At 44.2% G+C, this 24,616-nt stretch overlaps 1 protein-coding gene across 5 annotated transcripts in view; it reads right to left on the bottom strand.

The window, feature by feature from the left end:
• The window catches only part of Ca12 (carbonic anhydrase 12), a 54,042-nt gene that overhangs the window by 16,667 nt on the left and 12,759 nt on the right, over positions 1-24,616 (bottom strand). For all 5 annotated transcript variants that reach the window (XM_047542124.1, XM_047542127.1, XM_047542128.1 and 2 more), the window contains exons 3-7: positions 5,610-5,789; positions 4,622-4,767; positions 1,497-1,592; positions 613-676; positions 58-215 (exon numbers count right to left, since the gene is read on the bottom strand). In XM_047542124.1, the coding sequence (XP_047398080.1) occupies positions 58-215; positions 613-676; positions 1,497-1,592; positions 4,622-4,767; positions 5,610-5,789 (644 nt within the window). The remainder of the gene's footprint in view (positions 1-57; positions 216-612; positions 677-1,496; positions 1,593-4,621; positions 4,768-5,609; positions 5,790-24,616) is intronic.

Raw genomic sequence — 24,616 nt, 5'->3', positions numbered from 1 at the left:
TGATATGGTTGGTGGTGGGGACCAAGGTGCCGTGGGGACTCTGGCTCAGACAGTTACCTGCTCCTGGGAAATTTGCACAGGGTTTCGGAAAACCGTCCAGAGCACAGTGGGGTGGCAAGGAGGTGTGGTCAGGGACCCTTCATAGCGGTAGTACTCAGCAGGCCTCTCGGGAAGCAGTTCTTCAATGTTGAAGCCTGGGATGAGCACTTGTTGACCTGGAGAGACATGTTGGGGAGATGGTATCAGCCTTACCCCACAACAGCAGAGGTGCAGCTAAGCATAGTGACTGAACCTAGAAATGTGAACTCACCCTTTTCTTGGTCATCCAACCCAAAGACCTTGTTGTATGCTTTTTTTTTTTTTTTTTTTTTTTTTTTGTGTGTGTGTGTGTGTGTGTGGTGCTGGGGATTGAACCCAGGACCTTGTGCACATGAGGCAAGGGCTCTACCAACTGAGCTATATCCCCAGCCCTATCATATGCTTTTGAACAACCTAAAGTCCTTACCCTGGTGAACTCAGAAGGCACCTTCCCTTTGCATTGTTTTTCTTAAGGTCACACGGTGTGACTGTATCCTTCTTCAGCGGAGAAGGAATAAGGAGAGGGCCCCTTACCTTTGTACTTTACATGTTGAAGGTGACTAAAAATCTTGTCATATGATGGATTGAAGGAGCCCATCTGCAACAGAAACCACACAAGTTTGGCTGGGATGGAATACTCTGTGGACTAAGCCTGGACTGACAATTGCACTCAGAAGGGCTTAGCTGAAGGTATGTAGCCACCTGCCCCTTGGTCCTGCCTGAGAGTCCACCCTACTAGGACAGTTAGGATGGGTTACAGGCTGTTGGGAGTTAGTATAATTGTCCTGCTATCCCACTTCAAAGAACTTCCTATTTTCAGCTGAAGGCATCAGGTTTGAGTGGCATGGGGTACAGAGTATGCTCCCAATTATCTGTACATGAGCCTGGAGGCCACAACTAGCACATCCATCTAACCCAGAACTTAAGAGAGTCCTGAGTTCACAAAAGCCAAGCCAAAGAAGTAAGCACATTGGGAACTGAGGTGCATACTGCCTCCTTGGGGGATAATGCAAGCTAATCAGAAGATGATTCCATTTTCTGAGTAGAGTTCACTCTGGGGTCCATATATAGGATGGAGTTTGGATGCTGGAGGTCAAGGAGGGGCTTGGGCATCTGACAGGGCAGCATAGTGATGCCCTTCCCAAGAGGTCCTCCCCTACTGAGCAAATTACGTGCCTCATGCAACAAGACTGGAGACTGGGTCTCATTTTTCCAATGTCACAAAAGACTTGTCCATTTCTCCTCTCCATTTGGCCTCTAGGTCAAGAAAGGAATCAAAGGGAATACCCCTGCTTTGGAGGCAACATGGAGAAGCAGAAAGGAGCAGCTTATTACCTTTGGTCTGCACAGAACAAAACACTAAATCTCAAACTTGTCCTCACTACAAATTTCATAAAAGCCCTTTAAACATCTCTTACCTCAATGAGGACAGCTAGGACAGCGAGCCCTTCTGTCTTGTCACTGGCAGTGCTGACGTTGGGGTACAGATCTGAGTTATAATGGACAATGTGCAGCTGCAGTGGGAGAGAAGCCGCCTGTCAGGGGATGAGTGATTCTCACAGGAACCTTTCTCTTCTGCTAGAGACTAGAATCCAACTGGGAGGATAGACACCTGTCCCTCCCCTCCCCCAACCAAACTGACCCTCCCTCTTGGCATCCCCACTTTTCCCTCAGTCCTCTCCAAACTTCAATCTCCACTAGGGCAGACTGTTTCTTACTCACTCACTGGACCCCTGGTATCTGATAGGGCACCTGGAAAGTACCAGATGTGCAATAGACATGAACAAGTAAATGAATGAATGAGTGAATGGGTTTTATATTAGCCATAAAGAAGCTTGAGTACTTAGAATCTTGGCCCCTTCTGATTTTTCCTACTTGTTCTGGAGCCTGTGGCTTGCCTAGCCTTAGCCCTGGGCTCTCTGCACTTGGTCAAGAAGCAGTGAGATGGGGCAGGAAACCTCTAGCTGTAATTTAATTATAATTGATTCAGCACAGGACACACATATTTATATGCCTGGTGGATAAAATCACAGCATGGCCTTTTTTTTTTTTTTTTTTGTACCCAGGATTGAACTCAGAGGCACTCAACCACTGAACTACATCCCCGGACCTATTTTGTATTCCTATTTAAAGACAGAGTCTCACTAAGTTGCTTAGGGTCTCCCTAAGTTGTTGAAGCTGGCCTTGAACTTGTAATCCTCCTGCCTCAGCCTCTTGAGTCGCTGGGATTGCAGGTGTGCACCACCACCCAACTATAGCATGGCATTTATAAAGGTTTCCATCAGGCATATTTTAAGAGGCCACAGGGCAAAGTTATTCCATGTACATAGATGTCTATCTTTACAAAATAAAATTCTAAACTCACTTTTTTCAGAACAGAAATTACCTGTCACTATTAAGGTAAGCAAAAGATATGTTTTTGAGAAGTCATGGATTTAAAAAGTCTAGGTGTAGGCTGGGGGTGCAGCTCAGTGGCAGAGTGCTTGCCTAGCATGTGCAAGGCCCTAGGCCTTGTTAAAATGAACCCAGTTACTATGTATGCTTATGATACTCTGATAAAACATTTTTAATTTTAAAAAGACTACTGCTGTGACAAATTCTGACAATGTTTAGGCTGACTTTAAATCCTAAAGGTGTGGTAACCTGGCCTTCAAAAAAATGTTACTAGTAGATAGCCCTACATACACAATACATGTATTTTTATTGATTCTTTATCCTTGACACTATGACTCACTTAGATTTTAATCTCTTTTCCTTTTCACTCATCTCATTTCCTATCATATGTGTCTAGAAATATAATTCAAGCATATTTTATCAAATATAGCTTAGAGTTCCCATTCAGGACTTTTTTTTTTTTTTTTTTTTTGGTCTTTGTTGCTGTTTTGATTTTTTGGTTTTGTTTGTTTATTGTGATGCTAGGAATTGAACCCAGGGCCTCACACATGCAAGGTAAACACTTCACTACTGAACCCCAGTCCCCCATTTTGAACTTTTTAAGTGGACCTTTCTCATCTTAAAAAACCGTATCAAATCATCTCTTCTTTGAGTTCCCTAATTAGGATTTCTGTCCCTGCTTTACCATCTTTCCCACATACCATGTTGGCCTGGCATGACCTTGAGAAACACAGTGGAATTCTATGTGGCTGAACCCCCAGTGTCCTTATTTCTTTTTACAAATGACCTTTGAACTTGAGCTCTAAGCAGTTTTCTAAATGCGCTCAGATTAAAACAAAAGGAAGTGAAGACTAATCCAGGCCCAATGGACTTTCCTGCTGAGGGGTTCAAGAAACTTCTTTTATAGTCTCCATCTAGAAGAATCACTACTTTCAAAGATTCTCCTAGAGAATCAGTCATTTAAGATCACCCTAATGTCTTTTCTCTAGTATTGGCATCTATAGTCCCTCTTTTCCAGGCTCTTGGTCTGATGATGTAGCTTAATTAAAGCAAAAAAATACAATTACTAGAAATATTTCTAAATGCACAAACCCTCACAACCTGCACCCTAAACTCCTTCTTTATTCCCCATGGGGGAAATAGAAGCCTCCACCTTGCAATTAGCCTTGAAGAAATTGCAGTTCTCGAGCTTCAGGAAAGGGCCTACTCTGAAATCTGTGAGCCTCCAGTAGTGCCATCTGATCAACCAGAATCACATCCCTTCCGTGCTTGTAATCAGACTTATAATTAGCCTGAGACATTAAGCAGTTCAGCAGTTAGGAACAGAAGAGAAAGGTCTTGCTATTATTTACCATGAACTCCCCTGGCTGATCTGTAGCATTTATCCCTTGCATTTATTTCCCTGTAAACACTCAGAGCCACATCCCCGGCTCAGTGCTACAGGAGCTCTGAAATGGAGCAACTCAGAGCCCCTCTGTCTCACCCCATGGCACACTTGTGGTACAGGAAAAATGCTGTTTCTCAATTTCCTTTGACATTTTGGCTTAGCACCTCCAGGTGACATAACACAAAGCTGACATCCCAAATGAGCCTCAGTGAGTCTCTGATTGCTGTGATGCCCTGTACTACAGTGCCAAACATCCCTTGGTTTCTGGTCAAGTAGAAGAGTGGCCCTGTCCCCAAGTTCTCAAGCACAATCCATGTCTAGGGAGAGGGAAAACGAGATGGGGAGGACATTTCTAAACGGCATGACATGTAGAGAAAGACTGTGAAGTTTGGAGAGCAATGCACCCGGTATGATTTAGCAGTGGGATGCATCAGCCAGGCAGGCTGATGAGTTCTTGGTCTGCAAGGGGGGAGGAGGTGTCTAGAAAAGGAATATGTGCATCTCTCTGTGCCATCCCAGGAACCCAGCCTTCTCAGCAACATCACTCAGGAAAAGAGAGACAAACTCAGCTTGTTCACAGGAAGGAGGGACCAGGACACCAACAGGTGAACTATAGCATGACTGGAGCAGCTCTACCTTCCAGTGCTGCTGACAGGCACTGACTGCCACCCATTCCCTGGCTTACCCACACACCAGCCAGGTGAAGTGGGTGCCAGACCACCCGCCACCAGGCAGCCTCTGCCGCACTGGTCATTCACTCACCTCAGCAGCAAAGGGCTTCCCACTGATGGTGTGCTCAGAGCCACGGGGGTCATTGCGGTTCCCCCAGTGAAGGTGCAGCTGGGTGGCACTGTATCGGTGGGAATGGAGGCCCTGGATGTGCATGTCCGAGCGCAGGATCAGTCTCACTGGGGAAAGGAGGGGCAGCCTTCAGAGCCCTGAGCAGCACCAGAGAGCAGTCAGATAGGTGACCCTGCCCAGGGTCCAGAAGAAGTGGGTGGCTGCAGCAAGGTGCAGACTAGAGAGATGCAGCCTGCAGGTCAGAAGCCTGGCCTTTCCCCAAGAACACCCATTTCCCTAAAGCAACTCCAGCAGCTTCATGGTTCCTCTTGGAAAGTGATTCTGGAAGCACTAACACTGGATCAGTAATGGATGTTTCTTTATAAATCAACACCTGGCTATGAAGCTAGAACAGTCCGTGAAGTACCTTCCAGGTTTTAGAATTATAACAACAACAACAATTGCTATTTGTGAAGCATTTATTGTATGCCAAACCCTGACACACCTAATCTCTAATCTTCATGGAACTTATCAAAATGTCCATTTTCCAGATGAAAACTCAAGGAGGTTTAAATCTTACCCAGAATCTGATGGCTCAGAAATAGTCAAGCCAGGGTTCAAATTCAGGTGTGTCTGACTCTGAAGCCTAGATACCCACCGCCACAATAGAACTGCAAGGTCTCTTGAGCAGTTCATAATGGCCCAAAATTCACTCCTGCATCCAGTGGACCAAGGAGCTCAGGCTGTCTCCTCCCCGATCCTGAGAGATGTGCTTCTTTTGTCAGAATCACCTGAATCCAGCATCCACTGGACAGAGTGAGCCAGGCAGACCTCAAAGGTCCCCACACCCCCAGGTCCCTTCTCCTGGATGCCTCAGGGGAGCCCCCTCACTGCCAGGGGGAAAAGGGCAGGCCAAGGAGCCAAGGGAAGCCAGACCTACCCCTTCAGGTCTCCGAGGTCTCTCACTTACCTGAGTGGCCATCATTGGTCAGGTTCAACTGCTCAGTGGCAGACACATTGTAACCTTGGAACTCAAGAGGCACAAGACTGGCATCGTACTGGAGGATGTCACTGTGCAGGTCTATTGGGGACTGCAGCAGGCCCCCACATAATGGGTACTTCTTGGACCAGCTCTTCTCCCCATTAGGACCTGGAAGGAGAGATTCAACCCCAAGATTTAGTCCATTTTCCACAAGGCGTTTTTCTTCTCCTCCTAATTCCATGTTCAATACAATTACTCCAGACTCTTTCCTTAATCCCAAAGGTAAGCTCTTTAAAACCCAGAGATCCCAGCCTACAGAATCAGGTCCAGCAAACATCTCAAGATCACCTGCCATTAAAATGATATGGGGAATGAGGCTGGAGATGTAGCTCAGTGGTAAAGTGCTTTGCCTAACATGTCCAAGGCCCTGGGTTTGATCCCCAGTACCATGTTAAAATAAAATAAAATAAAAAGTGATGTGAAGAATGAAAGACTAGAGCAGCCCATGTCAGAGTCTGGGCCTCCCAAACTCAGCTTGATTTCATACAATGTTCCTATGATGACACAATACACATCCTCTCCACGGGAAGACTGTTGACGTTCAGGAATTTACCATCTGCTTATTGGGCACTTATTATGAGCCAGGAATTGCTCTGGGTCTTGGGGCCATCAGGTTTGAACATCAGAGCAGCCTGCTCATCCAAACAGGCATTGTAATGGGGAAGAATTTAATGAATCTGCTGGGCGGTGCCAGGAGGGGAAAAAAATGGAATTTGACTGACCACAGCCCCAGGTAGGATGTGGATTTACAGGTGTGACCTTTATGATAGGAAATCCTTGAGGACACTAACTCCTGATACCCACTTCTAGAGTGCAGAGCCCAACCTGACAGGGATGATGAAAAATGTCAACTATAGGCCCAGAATCACAGAGCCAGGTGCAGGGTTTCCACTGGAGAAATGTATGACAATACTACAAACTAATTATTACAATAAAATTGACAAATTATCAGTGATGAGGAACAGACTGAAAAACAAAAATCTTTCAGGGCTCAAGCTTCTTGCTAACTACCAGATAGTAGTCACTCCTCTGGAAATGAAAATAAACATCCCATGTTCAGATAAACTATCCTACTCCCACAGGGAAAATCTTTAAAGAATGTAAATCTGTGTTTAAAAGATTATCTCCCATGGTAATTAAACAGATTTTCAAGCTGAGGTTTCTCCAGAAAAGCAAATAATTGGCATGTCATGGCTCGTTAGGATAGAACCCATGGTGCCCTGTTGGGTTTTCTCCAAGCTGGGAATCAAGCCATCAGAGGTCCATTCATCAGAATATGGGCACAGGGAAGGGTGTGAATTAGATTAGGGGGAAGGAACATACTTCCATAGAGAGCAGCACACTTCAATAGAAAACTAAACACCAGTTTTCTCTTTTGTGCCTGCCAGTGTTCATTCACATGTTTTTTATTTCAAGATCTTAAAACCCCAGACTCAGCAACTCAACTACACCAATGTGGCAACGTGGTGAGAAAGAATCTGGAGGATACCAAAGTGTTCACTCCAGGGGTAAAGTGGAGAAATAACAGTTACTTAGCTAGGAGCAAAACTGAACTCTTTAGTGGCATCAGGGAGCAGAGTGAAGTCATCATGAGGCACCACGCTAACTCCAAGGTCAGAAAGATGCAGGGTGGCAGGACTTCCCCAGAGAGGCCATCAACCTTTCTGTGCTCATAGCACTGCCTGGGCCCACAGCCAGGGAGGCATAAGCTGCCAGCTAGGCATGAATGGGAAAACTCAGGAAGTAAAGAAATGTAGCACTGAGAATTTTTCTTGTACACTTGACTGAAGAGAACTGGGTTAGGACTTTTCCCAGAGTGGAAGTCCAAAGGGTTTCTCAAGAGGGTGTTTTAGTGCTGACTAAACAAGAGCTCCTGGAAACCAGAGACAGCTCATTTCCTTCTTTGTAAACCCAAGTCGTGAGCAGGACCATGTGCCCGATGGGCAGTTAGTTATCATTTCTCCCAGAGATCAGAGAGCTTGGGAAATGCTTATAAGGTGGAATTTTTATTAATTGTACCCGAAATACTCTTTATGAGAAGTTAGGGCTAAATGAGGTGTTTAGAAGCAGGAAAGACTAAGGATATTAAAAAGAACAGCGTCCAGACAAAAGCTTCCTCGGAAAGAGAAGCAGCCAAAGAACAAGACTGCAGCACTGGCTGTCCCACGCCAGGGAGAGCAACTGCGAGCAGGTCACGTTCCCTGCTGCAGCCTCCAGTGCCCTTGGCACAAATGGGAGGGTGGGACGCTGTGTTCTAGAAGGTCCTTTCTGACTCTTCAGCTCTGAAATTTATTAAGAATATCAGGGCTAAGCGCCTTCATCCTCTGCACAGGTGAGTTAGAATGAGTTGAGAGCGTCGCTCAGGCCAAGGCAGCACCTGTGCAACTTCGGGAATGAGGGCGCAGGGCACTGGTGCTCCTGGAGCCGGCTAGGGAGGTGACGGTGTCTGCGTTAGGAAGCTGCTCCTGTCCTGGCTGCCACCCTCAGGCGCCAGTCAAGGCCCTGAGAGCAGTCTGTCGAAAGAGCCTTTTCTATGCTTCCTCGTCATCACTATCCTTACCACTTTTGTTGTTTTATTTTAGTAATTTCCATCCTTCTAACTCTCTAGCTCTGTGAGGTAAGGAAGACAAGAATTGCCCCATTTTATAGATGAAAATTTGAGATTAAATGATTTGTTCAAAGTTAGACTTTGGCTTAGAAACAGAGTTGCCCTGCTTGGGTCGCCGTTTCTTTGTCCTGTTCAGTACTTATGAAGAAGATCTAGATGCGTGTGTCCTCCCTCTCCTGCACTCTCCTTGGAAGCCAGGGCTGTGTCTCATTTATCCCTGCATTTCCTAGGATGCTGGGCACAGAGCAGGCCCTCACATGTTGACTGAGCTGGATTTTCATGACTATTTTCCTGCTTGATCCTTTTCAGGGCAAGTGAGCACCCTCCTTAACCCACTACGTATTTTTCCTTTCAGAAAAGAGGAGGAAATGAATCGCTTGCTCAGGTTCACAGTGTACCCTCCTAATTTTTAGTTGACCTGCATGAGGAGGGGTTGTGGTTGGGACCACTCCTTGAAATGAAATCTGGTTTCTGCCCTGTAATCTGGGAGGACCCTCATCCAGCTCCTGGCAATAGCTACTATCCTCTTCTTGCACAGCTGGGAACAATGTCAGATAAACCTCTTGTCTGTTTTTTAAATATAATTTTATTTTATTTTTTTAATTTTTTATGTGGTATTGAGGATTGAACCCAGTGCCTCACATGTGCTAGGCAAGCGCTCTACCACGGAGTTACAACCCCAGCCCAAACCTCTTGTCTTTGTGGCTTGCAGTAAGAGATAGAGTTGCCACAGGGTGGCCACCAGATCAACAAACGTCCAGGGTGATTGTGGCGGACTTCTTGATTTCCCCTAGTCTCTGTGGGGCCATGTGTGACTTGTGGTTACAGTAGCCCTGGCCTTGTGGGCGGCTACACTGCAGCCTGCAATTCTTCAACTGAGTCTCAGTTTTCACACTCTTGCCAAGTGCCCTGCTGCCAAAAGACCTCTGCTGGGAGCAACTCTTCTCAAGGCAGAATTTCTTTCCAGCTACTGTAAACACTTGACTTTGCTTTGGGTTTTGACTTCACCTCTTCAGTTGGTTGGATTCATCCCATGATCATGATAAAGGAGATCATGTGTATCTCACAGTTTGTTTACCCAAATAAAATCAAGGTATTATTTCTTTCCAGTTCATGGATTTTCCTGCTCTAGGCAAAAAGAAGTAGATGGAATTCCTGTTTTGAAATGTAACAAGAGATTAATGTGGCACAGTTCAAAATGCCTCTTGTGACTTCTGAGTGGGGATTATAAGTCCCAGGGCATGGGACCTGCATTATCCAGGACCAGAAATTAAAAAAAAAAAAAAAAAAAGTCTGGGGAATTATAACTCAGTAGTAGAACACCCTGGGTCCTGGGTTCAACCTCCAGTACCAAAAAAAAAAAAAAAAAAAGAGAGAGAGAGAGAGAGAGAGAGAGTAATTTCCCAATGTATATAATAGTAGAGAGGAGTGAAATGAATTTCATATCTCCAAGCTTTGAAAGTGTAGAATTCACAGCCTGTACTACTTATTCTATATCATCTCCCTGGATAACTCTGAAACAAATTCAGATAGATTTCATCTGCACATATTTCATTATGATTTTTGTTTTTATTTTGTGGTGGTACTGGGGATTAAATCCAGGATGTTGGCCATGTGAGGCATACACTCTACCATGGGCTACATCCCCAGCCTCATTATGTATTTTTAAAACATGAGGACTTGAAGCAAAACTAGAATACCATTATCACCCTTAAAAAGTTAATTCCTTCATGTTACCAAATTCAGTTAGCATTCAAATTTTTTCAAATGTCATAACTATTTAATGGTTGGTTTGCAAAATTCAGGATTCAATAAGGTCCACAAACTGCAAGTAGTCAATGTGTTAGAGCCTATGTTATGGTTTGATGGTGCAATATTTTAGCAGAGAACTGGACCTCGCTCTTGCAACGCTCAAACACTCACAGCCAGGCAGACCCGCTCCATCCTTTGCCCTTAGTTGGTCATGGAGCCCATCACCACCACCACCTCCACCCTAAGTTAGGCTCTTACCACATGATGCTGCTTCCTGCAGGGGACCAACCTCAGCCTTTCTTATGACACAACTAGGCTCACTCTCCTGTTGCTACTAAATTAATCTTGCAACAGTCCTGCTATGATGGCACCACGCACCCACACACTCCCTTCTTCCCCTGCCTTTCCCCAGACAGGACAAAGCAGACCCCCCCAGTTGTTTTTCATGACCTCAAAATGCCCCATACTGTCAGTGTTTTCAAAGACCCTTACACCCCTCCCCAGCTGGTTCCCTGGTGAGGTCCGCTTCTCCAACCTCAGGACAGGCTATGCCCACCAACCTTCACCAATGTTCTTATGCTTAAAATCCGCATGAAATGCCCTCCTTCTTCTGTGCATTTCCAAATCTTATCCATTTTTTCACAGTCCAGCTCAAGTCCTGCTGAAGAGACTTCAGGGACTTCTTCTCCCTGGCTGAACCTCTTGGCCAGCCTGCTCAGGGTTCACACAATCTCACAGTGACTCATCATTTGTCTGACTGGCCTGTGACTACTATCTCCAGACTAGCACATAAGCCTGTTCCAGACTAAGCTGTATCTACACATTTTGAAGAGCTTTTTGTCACATTCTCTCTCCATGTCTAAATACATGGTGTACTCAGTAGACACTTAAGGAATTCCACTCAGAGGTTTTCTTAAGTTCATTTCAAAAATTTAGCCATAAAGGGATGAGAAGAGTGCATGTGTGTGTGTGGGGGGGGGGGTAGTTATGGGGAAAGTTTTGCTTTGTTTTTAGTGGAGAGACCTGAACATAGTTCTATGCAGATGGCAAAAGAAGAGAAGGAACGCTGGCTACAGGAAAACAAGGAACTCATGAATGGAGTGCGGCTCTGAGAAGACAGTGGTGGGGCGGAGATCCAGTCAGGAGAGGTCACAAAGGTGGCACTCAATACATATGTGCTGAATGCTGCAGACTAGCACCCTGCAGGCTGCCTGGGAGTGAAATCTATACAGCGGAGAATTCAATCACATACTGGGACTCAGTGAGATGAAAAGGTGATCAGAGACAAGGACCAGCTAGCTAAGTCTCACATTCTGAGATGTAAGCAGCCAGAGTACAACAAAGAGACTAAAAAAGATGGTGTGATTTTTTTAAAAATGCACTCCGACTTGGTTATTTTCTTAACATACTTTGTGTCTTGTTTTAAAATTTAGTTACAGAGGGCTGGGGTTGTGGCTCAGTAGTAGAGTGCTTGCCTAGCCTGTGTGAAGCACTGGGTTCCATTCTCAGCACCACATAAAAATAAATAAATAAAACCAAGGTCCATCAACAACTTTTAAAAAATTTTAAAAACATTAATCACAGAAAATTTCAAAACATGCATAAAAGTCAAGGGTGTAGTGTAACTGTCCCACGTGCCCATCTCTTCATGACTAGTCTAGAGCATCACTACTCCATCTGCTTCTCCTCCCCCAGGTTATTTAGAAGAAAATCTCAAATGATGCTTACATATCACTCAAGATGAAGGCTCTTCTTAAAAACCATAAGACCATTTTCATATCTAAAATATGTTAACTCCTCAATGTCATCCAATAGCCAGTGTTCAAATTTCCCTGATTATCTCATAAGTATATTTTAACAGTGTGCTTGAATCAATATCCAAATAAAGTTCATGTTTGATGTCTGGTTGATGTGTTTTAAGTTTCTTTCTATATGACATTTCCTGTTATGTCTCTCTCCAATGCAGGTATATTTAATATGTGTGTGTGTGTGTGTGTGTGTGTGTGTGTATGTGTGTGTGTGTACATAAAATGAGTCTATATATATAGCCTCATTTTTGACCTGGGAAAATAATTATGCAATTAAATAAATGATAATTTTATTTATTTTATAACTTGTTTTCAGACATGGTATGGGGTGAATGAAAAAAATTATGGGTTAAGTAATTTCTTATATTTATATCTCTGATACATACACTTTATAACACATATTGTAATAATAAACACATGTAGAGTTCCTTAGAAGACAAGAGGTGCATAATTACTGGCACAGTTTTATTACTGTGCCTCACTATACATCCTATGTGCTCAAGAATAATTAAACTTTTAATGAAAATAAATATTGTTTGTGACCTGGACAGGATCTGACAGAGTCTAGACCAACAGTGTGCATTCAATATCATTCAGTTCTGAGGTTGGCCTTGGGTTCTTTTGAAATTGGTTCCTCAGAGTTGCCTACTGCCCCCTGATAATTCTCAGTGGTCACTCACTTTGAGGTGGACGCTTGAGGTGCCCGTGTGACTGCTAAAAGCAGACAGCTGTCTGGGAGCTAGCTCCAGGGAACGTCTCTGGCTGACTACTGAAATGAAATCAGATTAAAACTTGCCCAAAGGATAAAACCACAGTGGCAAGGGTGGCACATTCCACATGTCAGCACACCTTTTTTTCCAACCAAAAGTCAAAATTTCTTTTGGTTAGTCCCCCAAAAGCTTTGGTTTATTTTCTTTTGCACAGAGATCTGACCACAATAAAAGTCCTGGTGTGTGTGTTTACATGAAAGTGATCAACGATTGTGTACCAACTTTGAAGGCACATTTAACAAAATAGATTATGCTTGCAATAAAAATGAGTAACCACAGGTTGAATTAAAAAAATCATTTCTTGCCACTTTAGAGTGCTATTTAATTTAGGAATTAATGCATTAATTTCTTCAACAAATGGGCCTACTATGTGTCAAGTATTGTACACAGTGCTGAATATGATGGAGAACAAAACATAATTAGCCTCTGTCCTTGTGGAGTTTACATTCCCAAGGGAATAGACTGCTAATGAATAACAAATAAGAAAATAACTAAGTCAATACATAAAGAAAATAATCACAGTCTGCAACTACTGCTGTGAAGAAATTAAACCTGGGCTGTTCGGGAGAATATGGAGAAACCACTGTTGGGTGAATGATACAAGCAGGCTTCCTGGAGGAGGCTGAGACTTAATGTATAGGATGAAACTAAGAGCAAAACCTGATGAAAGGAATTCCAGATTGAGGGCCCAGGGAGCCCAGGACACTGCTACAGTAGACAGCTGGTATATTTTAAGTGTATGTGAGGCACTAACTCAGAAAGTGGGATCCATCTGCTTCCCCTTGCAGGTCAAGTCAAGGCTGAGCAGGAATCATTTAGCACCTGCTCATGTACATTCCTCCACCTGTTGGGAAGGTCTTCTTTTGGGGGGTGCTGGTACCTGCCTCCCTCTGGGGCTCATGCATCAGTCCTGGTCCTATAGCTGGAACCACAGAGATCACAGCTAAGCAACAGGACCCTACTCAGACGGCAAGACAGCCTTCATGTCCCTCTAAACCCATCTCAAAACCATACATCCTCAGGATGTTGTTTGAATACAGAAGTTACCTTTAAAATATATTTTTAAATACATTTATAACTTCTACAGTTCACTTATGAAGTCGATTAAGAGACATATACCATCTCATAAAAATCCAGGTGGGGGTGTGCAGTTCCCATAGTGTCTACCTTGGCTGGATTCTGATCCCCCAGCTCACATTCTGCTGAACTCTGCCTGCTTCCCCACCCAATAAGTGATAGAGAGGCACAGCCATAAAGCCCAAGATCCTTCCCAGAAGGGAAGGAGGCTGCCAGGAGTGTGGGTTAATAATTGATGGACGAGTCTTATCATCGTATTATTTACAAACAGAGGTCAAGGAGTCACACTGGTGTTGGAGCTTCTCCTTTGTTGATGTTACAAGTGAATCAGGCCTGGACCCAAACTGGGTTCCAGGGCCAGAGGGTTCATTATTTATAAAGCTTGAAGCTGAACTAGTCATAGTTGGCTAGTTCTTTTTCCTTGTATTTTGTAGTAAAGATCAATAAAAATAGACTCCTTTTCTGAAGATGTTTTAATCCACTTTATTATCAAAGTTTTCTCTTTATTATTTCAACTTTTGTTTGGGCCAGCTTGAGGAGGAGGAATCAATTTGAGCTTTGTAAAATGCCCCCAAGCCACTCTGGCATCATTTTTGGTTCAGCCTTGGTGGTGGGGGCTGATGGCACAGGCTGAGGTGGGAAGGGGTGAGCTGCGAGGCTGGGGCTGCCAATCAACTCTCTGCCAGCCCTGGGGAAGTCCTTCCCCTTCACCCTGGGGAGGGGGCTCCACAATCATTCACCCTCAGCCATCAAGGCCTCAGCCAGGTTCTTTCTGGAAGGAAGGTTTTAAAGGAAGAAGGATGGGGTGTCCAGGCTGCCAAAGGTAAAAGGGTGACAATCTGTTTGCTATTTCCCCTCCATCTTGGCCACCCTTGTACATCCTCATGACCTGTTGCCTTAGAGTCTTTTCATCAGGAAGAAGTCCTGCCCATCTTCCTGGACTGTGCCAGGCCTGCCCCCACCTTTCCTTTCTATTCCAAAGATCTGAGCTGCTTGCATTCTGCAGACACATGAGTGCTTCACATCTCTGTTGAATACCCTCTCTCTCCTAATGCAGGATAAAGTGCTTCCCCTCCTCTGTGCTCTGTAGAGTCCTTTGCAGGCCTTCCTTGCAGCACCTACCCTTATCAAAATAAGACTTTGTCTTTCTACTCCAATAGTCCAGGGGTTCTCAAAGTGTGGCCCCAGACAAGCCATCTCCTCCTCCTCACCACCCTGGAACTTATTAGAAATGTAGGTTCTTGGGGCTGCACCCCAAGAACTACTGGACCAGACTCTCTGGGGGTGGCTCCCAGAATCTGTCACTGAACACAGCCGCCAGGTGCTTCTGACATTCCCTAAGGGCTGAGAAGCACTGCACTAGATGGGCAGCTTGCTTCATTCGTTCATGTATAACTGCCTCCTGCAACAGAGCCCAGCACTCCAGAGTTTAGCAAATGGTTCTCAGACCAAAAAACAACAACAATAAACTACTAACGAGTTAAACAGGTTGCTAAAGTGGTAACAGCCTGACACTGATAATGAAAACTAGGCAGACCTGAGTCACCTGTGCATGCTCAGGTGCGTGCAAAGCCCTCATCTGATCCAAAGTCTTGAGGTTGGAGCCTGAGCCTTTTTCTCTTCTGTGTCAGGGCAAGGCTGTTGTTTTGTAACTAATTTTTTTATTGTGGTAAAATAGAAAAAACATAAAATCTGCTCTTAGTAACAATGAGTATATTCACATTGTTATGCAACCATCGCCACTATTTAACTCCAGAATATTTTCATCACCTCAAAAGAAATCTCTAAACCTAGTAAGTAGTCACTCCCCATTCTCCCTCTTCCCAGGCCCAGGCAACCACTAATATACTTTCTGTCTGTATGGAATTACCTACTCTGGATATTTCATGTAAATAGAATCATATAGTATGAGCTCTTTTGTGACTGACTTCTTTCACTTAACATCAAGTTTTCAAGGTTCATCTTTTTAAAAAATATATATATATATTTTTAGTTGGCAATGGACCTTTATTTATTTATATGCAGTGCTGAGACTCGAACCTGGTGCCTCACACGTGCTAGGCAAGAGCTCTGCCACTGAGCCACACCCCCAGCCCTCAAGGTTCATCTTTACGGTAGCATTTATCCATACTTTATTTCTTTGTATGGCTGAATAACATGCCATTCTAAGTCTATACCACAATTTGTTTATCCATCCTTAGGGATGCATTTTGTGTAATCTGAACATCTATGGTTAAATTGCTCTTAATTTTCTGTAAAATAGTTGTTGTCTGAAATAAAACATTGATGTTTCTCCCATTTGGGTTTTAGAAAATAAGCTCTGGCCTGGTGTAGGTGTTGCACACCTACAGTTCCAGCAGCTTGGGAGGCTGAGGCAGGACGATTGTGAAGTCAAAGCCAGACTCAGCAAGGCCCTAAGCAACTTAGTGAGACTCGATCTCAAAATAAAACATAAAAAGGGCTGGGGATGTAGCTTAGTGGTTAAGTGCTTCTGGGTTCAACCCCCAATACAGAGAGAGAGAGAGAGAGAGAGAGAGAGAGAGAGAGAGAGAGAGAAGGAAGGAAAGAAAGAAAAAGAAAACTGTGAATGGAGTCAAGAGACAGTTTGCAGGAAAGAATATACATGGTTTTTAAGAAACAAGAGCCTAGGATCAATAAGGTTATTATTTGTTACAAACTCCTAAGTAGAAAGGGAAAACTTTAAATAATCAAGATAATAAAGGCATATTCCATATAAGGTAGTGTTGCAATGTTCCCCCGCATTAAAAGGAAATTGGTGGGAGAGTAAATACTGTGGGCAGAGGCTGCCTTTGTGACAGGTTGCTTCCCTGGCACAGAGAGATTTGAAAATGTCACAGATGCTTCTCATCATGGGTACAGCTGTCTGGGTACAGACACCCCACTAACTGCTCTTCTCTCCCTCCCTTGCTGCCTCTCCTCATCTACCTTCTCAGCGCTCATTTTATTAAATGTGTGAGGCTCTGGAGAAGAAACCTTGGCTTGACTGGCATTGAGACCCAGGGCACAGTCTGGATATGTAAATTGAATGTGGCCTTGAACTATTAGCTGTGGACTTTCAATGTTGGTCTACTCAAGCAAGTACCTCCTGGTCTGGTTTCTCTCCTCTTTGTGCCAAGCATCTTACAAGAACTGTGTTCGCATCTCATTCAGATCTTGCTCTGCTCCATGCCTACATCCCACTGAATCCAAATGGACTATTCTGCCTCGTTTTCCTTACAGTCTTGACCTCTATTTATCCCCAGGCCCATCATTTCCTCTTCTTTTTAAACAATTTTTATTAGTGCATTATAGTTACACATAGTAGTAGGGTTCATTGTGGCATATTCATAAATGCACATAACATTATTTCCTCCATTTCATTTCCCCAGGACATCTCCTTTCCCTCCCCTCCTCTATCCCCCATCCCTTTCCTCTACTCTTCTAATCTTTCTATTTATTTTTTTAATTGGTACATTATAATTTCTGAAAGAAATGACTCCTCTCTTTTGGGGACACTGCTTTCTCTGATTTATTCTCCCATTTCTCCTGCCCCTTTTCATCTCTCTGTGGCTACCTATCCTTTAATGTTGGGTGCAGTGGTTTTGTCCCGGAGTTTTGTCCTTGGACCTTTCACTTCCTCACACATACACTCCCTGGGGATGACACTGTCTCCTCCTATACCATCTCCAATGCCATCTCCAACCTTGCTCATTATTCCTCCTGAGCCCAGGACCTTTGCCTTCTGGACACTCCATTGGATATTCCATAAGTTCATGAAATCAGACATGGTTGGAAGAGGAATCAGATAGGCAAACAAATAGTCTTTTTAAAAATTACCAAATTCACCATCTTTCCCTCCCTCACTCTCCCTTGAAAACTTCCTCTGCTTCCTCCCAAGTGCTCTATCTCGGCTGGTGGGACCAGGCACCACCACAAAGACCTGGGAATCACAGTCCATCGTTCTCTCCTCTTTCATCCCGGACTTGCAGGACCTAACAATTTACCCTTTTAGATGTCTTTTAAAAACTTTCTATTTTTAAAAATGTAAATGTGTAGAAAATTTATCAGAATAGTACAATGAATTTCCATGTACTCTTCATCTAGGATCACCAATTAACATAACAATTTGCCATATTTGCATGTGCACCTGTTTTCTCTCTGGATCCCTATCCTGCCCCCTCTTATTGTTATTATTTCTAAATGATTTGAGGGAGAGAGAGTGAGCTACAAATAAGATGCCCTGTCATACCTAAATACATTAACATGCATCTCCTGAGGTCAAGGACATTTTTCTTACATAACTACAATATAATTATCAGTCAGGAAATTTAATAATATAATACTGTTATCTAATATATAATCAATATTCAAATTTCTATATCCAGTCTCAAAAGATTATAAAGTGGAAAATGGTAACATTTGATGGAAGAACCCAGCAGACATTTTAATGGTGTAAACGAGGTTATTGCCAATAATGGGACAACTGACATTGTGTGCCTCCTGATGTGGTGCACCAGGAAAGACATATTATTTCTATGGTATTCATATCAATGCATACGACCTGCTTCTCCTGAGAAACCCAAAACTGAGGAACCTTCTACAAGATCTATGCACTATCTGCTACAAGGTCTACATCCTTTGCAATGTTAAGGGCATGAAAGGTCATAAGAGATACCACAGATGAATGCAATAGGTTTTCTGGGTTGAGTCCTGTATCAGAGAAACATGCTCTCAAGGATAATGTGAAGTTTACTTTAAACGTGGCCACCCTTTCTCCCCACTGGCACAGCCCCTGTTCAATCCCGCAGCTCTCTGTTTGTACCCCTCCTCAGCCCATGTCTTCAGGCTCCCCCTCCAGTCCTCCACTCTCCACACCAGTGCACACCAGATCCTGACATTTCTTTGCTGAAACTTCTTGAGAGGCTCCTCAAGCCTTCAGGATAAGTCCCAAGCTCTATTGTGCAGTTCACAAGACCCTCGTGACCCCGCCCACTTCTGCAGGCTTTGTTTTCCCCACTACAGTCTGTCAAAAACTGTGGATGGTCAAAGATTTTATCCTACTTGCAACAAAATGAATGAATCTGCCACAGTTTCTTGGACACTGGAAGAAGATATAAGACTCCTGGATCAGAGACAAAGGAGAGTTGAATGTTCACAAGAACGAGATGTGCCTCTGTTTCCCAATGCCCAGTTTCCCAGAATGATATAATGAGGGCCAGGTGACACCTGCATATGCCAACCTCTCAGCATGATGGTGGAGGAACTGGAAGCTTAGGAAATCTCAGTCTTTTAAAGGGGGAGTCAAGCAAACACATCCATCATCGGTCTCCCAGGAAGACACCATCTTTATTATACTGGCAACAACCAAATCTGCTCTCTGCTTTGGAGAACGATATTATCTCTAGTAAGACTGTTTGCTATAAAAAAAAATCCTTGAAAAGAGTCTGGAATAAAAGCTGTCAGTGCCTCTGCTCATAGATGTACTGAAGAAACAGGACAGACCCATGGAAAACTGTCCCCAACACCAGCCTGCAACGCTACGGCCCTCCTGGGCCTCTCCCTGTGCTCTGCGCTCTTTCTCACCTGCTTCTTAAGGCCTCTATTACTGGCAATGGGATGACATCCTTATCCCTATAACATACCACTCTTGCACATAAACATACATTCTCCTTGCTCTACTAACTCCTTGGTCTTAAAAGAATGAGCTCCTTAGGCAGGCCTTTGCTGACAGCCAACTTTACCCCCGAATTGAAGTTATCCATTTCCTCTGTGTTCCAAAGCACCAGGGAACACTTAATCCGCACCATCGAAATACCTGTTTACATATCTGCTTCCCCCTCAGTTATCAGCCTGCTGAAGGCAAGACTTTGACTCTGATCCACCATGACCAGCCCACAAAGAGAATCACTGACAAGAGGCAGAAAGAAAAGTGAATCAGTAAACCAGCTGTCATCTTAAAGCCACCAAAAGTTTCTTCCTGACACTGGGTGAGAAAATGATGAAGCTGGGGAGCTGGCATGGGCAAGGGCCTGGGCGGGGGGTTCATAAGCGCATTCTACATGGTGGTGGGGGCCCTCTCTGTGTTGTGGGAGGGAGAACTTCCAAATCCCTTTCTAGTTAAATAGATTCAAGGCAGGCAGCTACCCAGAATTTCTGAGGACAAGTAGCCCCAGTTATAGAGTTCAAATCCTGGCACTGCAGGCTGAGATGCCCGGCAATCTGATTAGAGATTCAGTGGTACAAATTGGATATGTCTTTAGCACGTCTGTAATCTTTAGCACATCTGTAATCTTACAACGAACATTTTTTTTTGAGACATGAATTTTGACTGCAATAGACCAGATAGTTGTTGCCTCACCTGTGATGTTATTTTAACTAAGTCAAGTGGTTTGCAACTGGGACAATATTGTCCCTTAGGGGACATTTGGCAGTATCTGGAGACAATTCTGGCTACTGCAACTGGGGGCTGCAGTTAGCATACTGTGCATAGGAGCCAGGGATACTGCAAAACATCCTACAATGCACAGGGCAGCCCCCACAACAAAGAAATATCCCCAAATGTCAGTGGTGTAGAGGCTCAGAAGTTCCAGGCTTATTTTATCTTATTGTGATTGCCCCACCTGGCCCATGTGGGGGAAGGGACCAGATACCACTTTCCAAGGAGGTTTTCTTGAAGGAATTAGATATTCTTACTGTCAATCATGTTGGACAGGAAAGGGGAGTAGGGCCCTGGCTATAGGGAAGAGAGAACAAATCCAGTCCATGAGAATGAGGCTGATGTCTACAACCAGATGGGACCATCTCATGCCATGTGAGGAGGCAAGATATGATCATTGCCCCGGGATTACAGATATATCTAGTTTGCATTTTGAGGTTATAATTGTCTTGTATCATCCTAGGTCTCAATCAAATTTTGTTCACTTCCAAGGCCCAGTGAATTTGGGGTCTTTTTTCTTTTATAAAGCTGCCATTTAGTGAGCACTTACTGTATGCTGGGCATATTTCTTTAGCAGGGTTTCGTTAACTTTTTCTATAAAAGGCCAGACTGTAAATATTTGGGGCTTTGCAGGCTATCCAGTTCCTGTCCCAGTTCAACTCTGCTATTGTGGCACAAAAGCAGCTACAGAGAATATGTAAACAAATGAGTGTAGCTGTGCACCAATGCAACTTTATTTAAAAGAACAGTGATAGGCTGGACTTGGCCCATGGACCATAGTCATTAGTCATTTCTCTACATAATAACCCTATGACAGAGTTACTATGCACTCATTTAATAGATGAGGTAACTGAAGCAAAGAGAGATTGAATGCCATGCCCAAAGTTATACTGCTCATGAGAGTTGCCCACCACAGCAACCTCTCAACACGCTTTGGAGTGTCCACAGCCCAGACAGTGATAATAATTATGAGGTGGTGAGAGGCACCAACAGATAAGACCTGGATGAGAGTACAGAGACGGAAAGAGAAGGGCCAAGGGAGGGATTTGTGATTTTATAAACATTCCCTTAAACAGTCCCTGGGGAGTCTGGAAATAAGAAAAAGAGGGGATCTGATCAAAGAAATGAACTTTCTGCACTTCCCACGTTGGAGTCTGAACTACAGTGTATGTGAACTGGATTGTGAACATTAACCCGATGTCGACCAAAGCCTCAATTAATAGCTTCCACATGCCAGGCGCAGTGAAACACGCCTGTAATCCCAGCCACAGGGGAGGCTGAGGGCAGGAGGATTACAAGTTTAAGCAACTTAGCAAGACCCTGACTCAAAATAAAAATGTAAAGAGCTGGAGGTATAGCTCAGTAGTAAGTGGTAAAGTGCTTGCCTGGCATGCACAAGGCCCTGACTGGGAAAACAAAAAAATAAAGTCCATTCTGATAACTAACCTATAGCACTCCTGCTGTTTCTTAAAGCTACTCTCTAAGTTTTGAAAAAACTAGCTTCTTGGTAGTTCTTTTCATACCTGAAGACCTTCATCCAGGCTGCTTCTAAGCGTCTTTTCCAGAAAGATGTGAAGGGAAATAGGAAGGTCAATGGCCTTGAAATCATACAGTCAAACTGCCACTCATAGCTCTACCACCTGCTAGCTTTGTGACCTTAGGCACACTTCTTTGGTTCTCAGAACTTCACTTACAAAGTGGAGGCAACAACTGTCATCTCCCAGGGCAGCTGTACAGAATCAATGTTAAAGCATAAGAATAATGTGTAAGTAAAATGGACTCTCGGAATTCCAGTTCCCAGGCCTTTCTGAGCTGAACTGTCTCAATTCACACTTCTTTACCCCTCCGTCCTTAAAGGCTGGTTTCCAACCTTGTAGAGCACACTGTCCCTTTTACTTCACCAAAAATAAATCAAGGGTTCCCGGTGTCTCCTTTTACTTCTAATAAGATATGCATGGTAATGTGGCATTTTGTTTCAGACTGGTTTCTCCTCTGAAATCCTACCAATCCGGATCAAGTGTCACCTTCTCCCTGGTGCCTTCTCTGAGTCCAGAGGCAAACATTAATACAGAAATAAACCATTCTTTCTTCTTTCTTCAACAAATGTTTCTCAAGTACCTCCCTTGGTCCAGTGCAGTCCCCGTGGGGAGGGGTCACCTCACATGCGATGCAGTTACACCCTCCTTCTGGATAACTCTTCTTGAGGGTACAAATGGCTCCTTGCTAGCCCTTTGGGCCGCTCAGAGTCCCCAGAACACCGCTGTGTATGTAGCAAGCTCCAGCCCAAAACATGTTACTGAGGGGAAAAAATTCTCCACCAATAATCTGACAAGTTCATTAAGCAAACACCTGGTTATTGACCCAAGAGGTGCTATGCTTCACAGGGCAGTTATGTGCAAGGATGGCGTTCAGTTCCTGTGGTTCTCAATTCCTCTTTCCAAAACATAACAAGTTTTCTGACTGGTCATCTTTGCACAATTAGAGATGGGGGTCTTCCCTACCTTACTTAACCTTGCTGAAAGACAAGTTGTATCAAAATGCTGAAGGGCAGGACCTGCCAACAGGAAGCTCAGAGGAGTTGCTCTAAGACTTTTTCTAAGTACAGCTCTAAATGCACATGCGCGTAACTCAAACCGGCTGGGGGCTCAATCGGAGTTAAGGAATGGGGTGTGTGTGAGTGGAGACGTGGCTGAGAACATAGATCCACGTGGAAGGGGAGGTGGGCCCGCAAGCACTTCTCTTCTCTGGCCTTACTTGGTGCTGCTCTCACACGGTACAGAATTTGCTCACTACCTCACTACTGCCCACACTGCAGGCCAGCCCTCTCACTTTGATCCACATTCCTGACGTGTGTCTACATTCACACAAGTCCTCCACCTGTGCTCACCCATTCCATCCCACATCCTGCATCTTGTCCATTGCCATCCTAAAGCTCCCTAAAGGGCGGGATTCGGAATTGTTCCTGCAAGAATCCTGCCATCTCTCCCAGTTGTGTGCTGCAGACAGTAACGGTGACTAGATTTCACTGTTGTTTTGGTTTCTTCACTAGCAGCTCCACTGGTCTTTGATCCACATTTCCCGTGAGTGTGTCACAATAAGCTGTATCAGATGTTTGTTTATGTCAATAGGTATTAAGTCTATTGTGTTTTCCTCAACCACCAAGCCCTTCATCCTGGTGAAGGGAAGAAAAGTGAGTTAATTTGTCTCTGACAAATCTACATTGTTTACTTTCTTTAAATCCCGTATTTCCTCAGTGACATGATGTGTTATGTAGGGGACACAATACCTGGCATAAAATAAGCATTGCCACATGCCTGGGGAAGGGCATCAGGTGGGATCAGGAGATAGAGCTCTGGCTCTGCCCTTTGAGTTCTGTTTGGGCCACTTGGCGACTCTGAGTTTTCCTGGCACCATTGCTAAATGGGGTAGGGCTCAGCTGACTATATTGGCATCCCCAGGTCCCCTCAGGGCCCTTCTAGGCCTATTTGAATTCTTTGTGAAGCCCAGATGAAAACGGGCACTCACCCACAGGCTGCACCAGCCAATTACAGTGTTAAGTGTCTACATTTCTGGCTAAATTATACCAACAGGTCAGGACACCTACTGCCTCTCCCATTAGTTCAGAACCACCATCCCCCTTCCCAGGTTCCTCTGGGCTTTCTTCCTCCAGTGGTTCACACTCGGCCTCTTCTCCATCCTGCAGCCAGGAAAATCCTTCGAAAATGCTTTGTGATCATGTCAGTTTTCTACTTAGAATGTTCCAGCAGGTCCCTATTGCCTCCCTGGTTGGCTTAGGAGCTCCTCATGTACAGCTCTTACCCATCTCCCTAATCTCTTCCTTCCTCATTGAGGTCCTTGGAATCCCCAGCACATACCAGCCTCCTGGTTGATCATTGCCCTGGTTGTCTCTTTGTCCCAAATGCCTTTCTATTCCCTGCCCTTTGCCTGGCTAGCTCTGACATGTCCTTCAGAACTCAGCTTGGAACCACCTTCTCCGGGAACCTCCTCTAATCCTTCTCCAAAACACCAGTGAGGTCTCTCTCCTCTGTATTGTAAAGCCCTGCTCACTTGCTGTCTCCTCAGACTCTCAGTCCCATAATGGAAGGGACCAGACCTTGTTCATCATTTCCTTAAAACCATCCTATTTCTTTAATCCAACACTTGACACTTAGTATTCACTCAGTAAAAATTTGTGGAATTAATGTGAACCAATTTTATCTCAGGTGAACTAAAAATTTTGATTTTACATGTTTTTGGTTAATAAAATGGATGAAATTGGAGAATATCATGCTAAGTGAGATAAACCAATCTCAAAAAACCAAAGGACGAATGATCTCTCTGATAAGTGGATGATGACACACAGTGGGGGGTGAGAGGGAGGTAAGAATGGAGGAAGGAGGGACTGTATAGAGGGAAAAAAGGGGTGGGAGGAGTGGGGGGCAGGAAAAAATAACAGAATGAAACAAACACTATTATCCTAGGTA

Source organism: Sciurus carolinensis, chromosome 2 (assembly GCF_902686445.1).
Source record: "Sciurus carolinensis chromosome 2, mSciCar1.2, whole genome shotgun sequence".
Lineage (NCBI taxonomy): Eukaryota > Metazoa > Chordata > Mammalia > Rodentia > Sciuridae > Sciurus > Sciurus carolinensis.
This window is presented reverse-complemented; position numbering and strand designations above follow the sequence as displayed.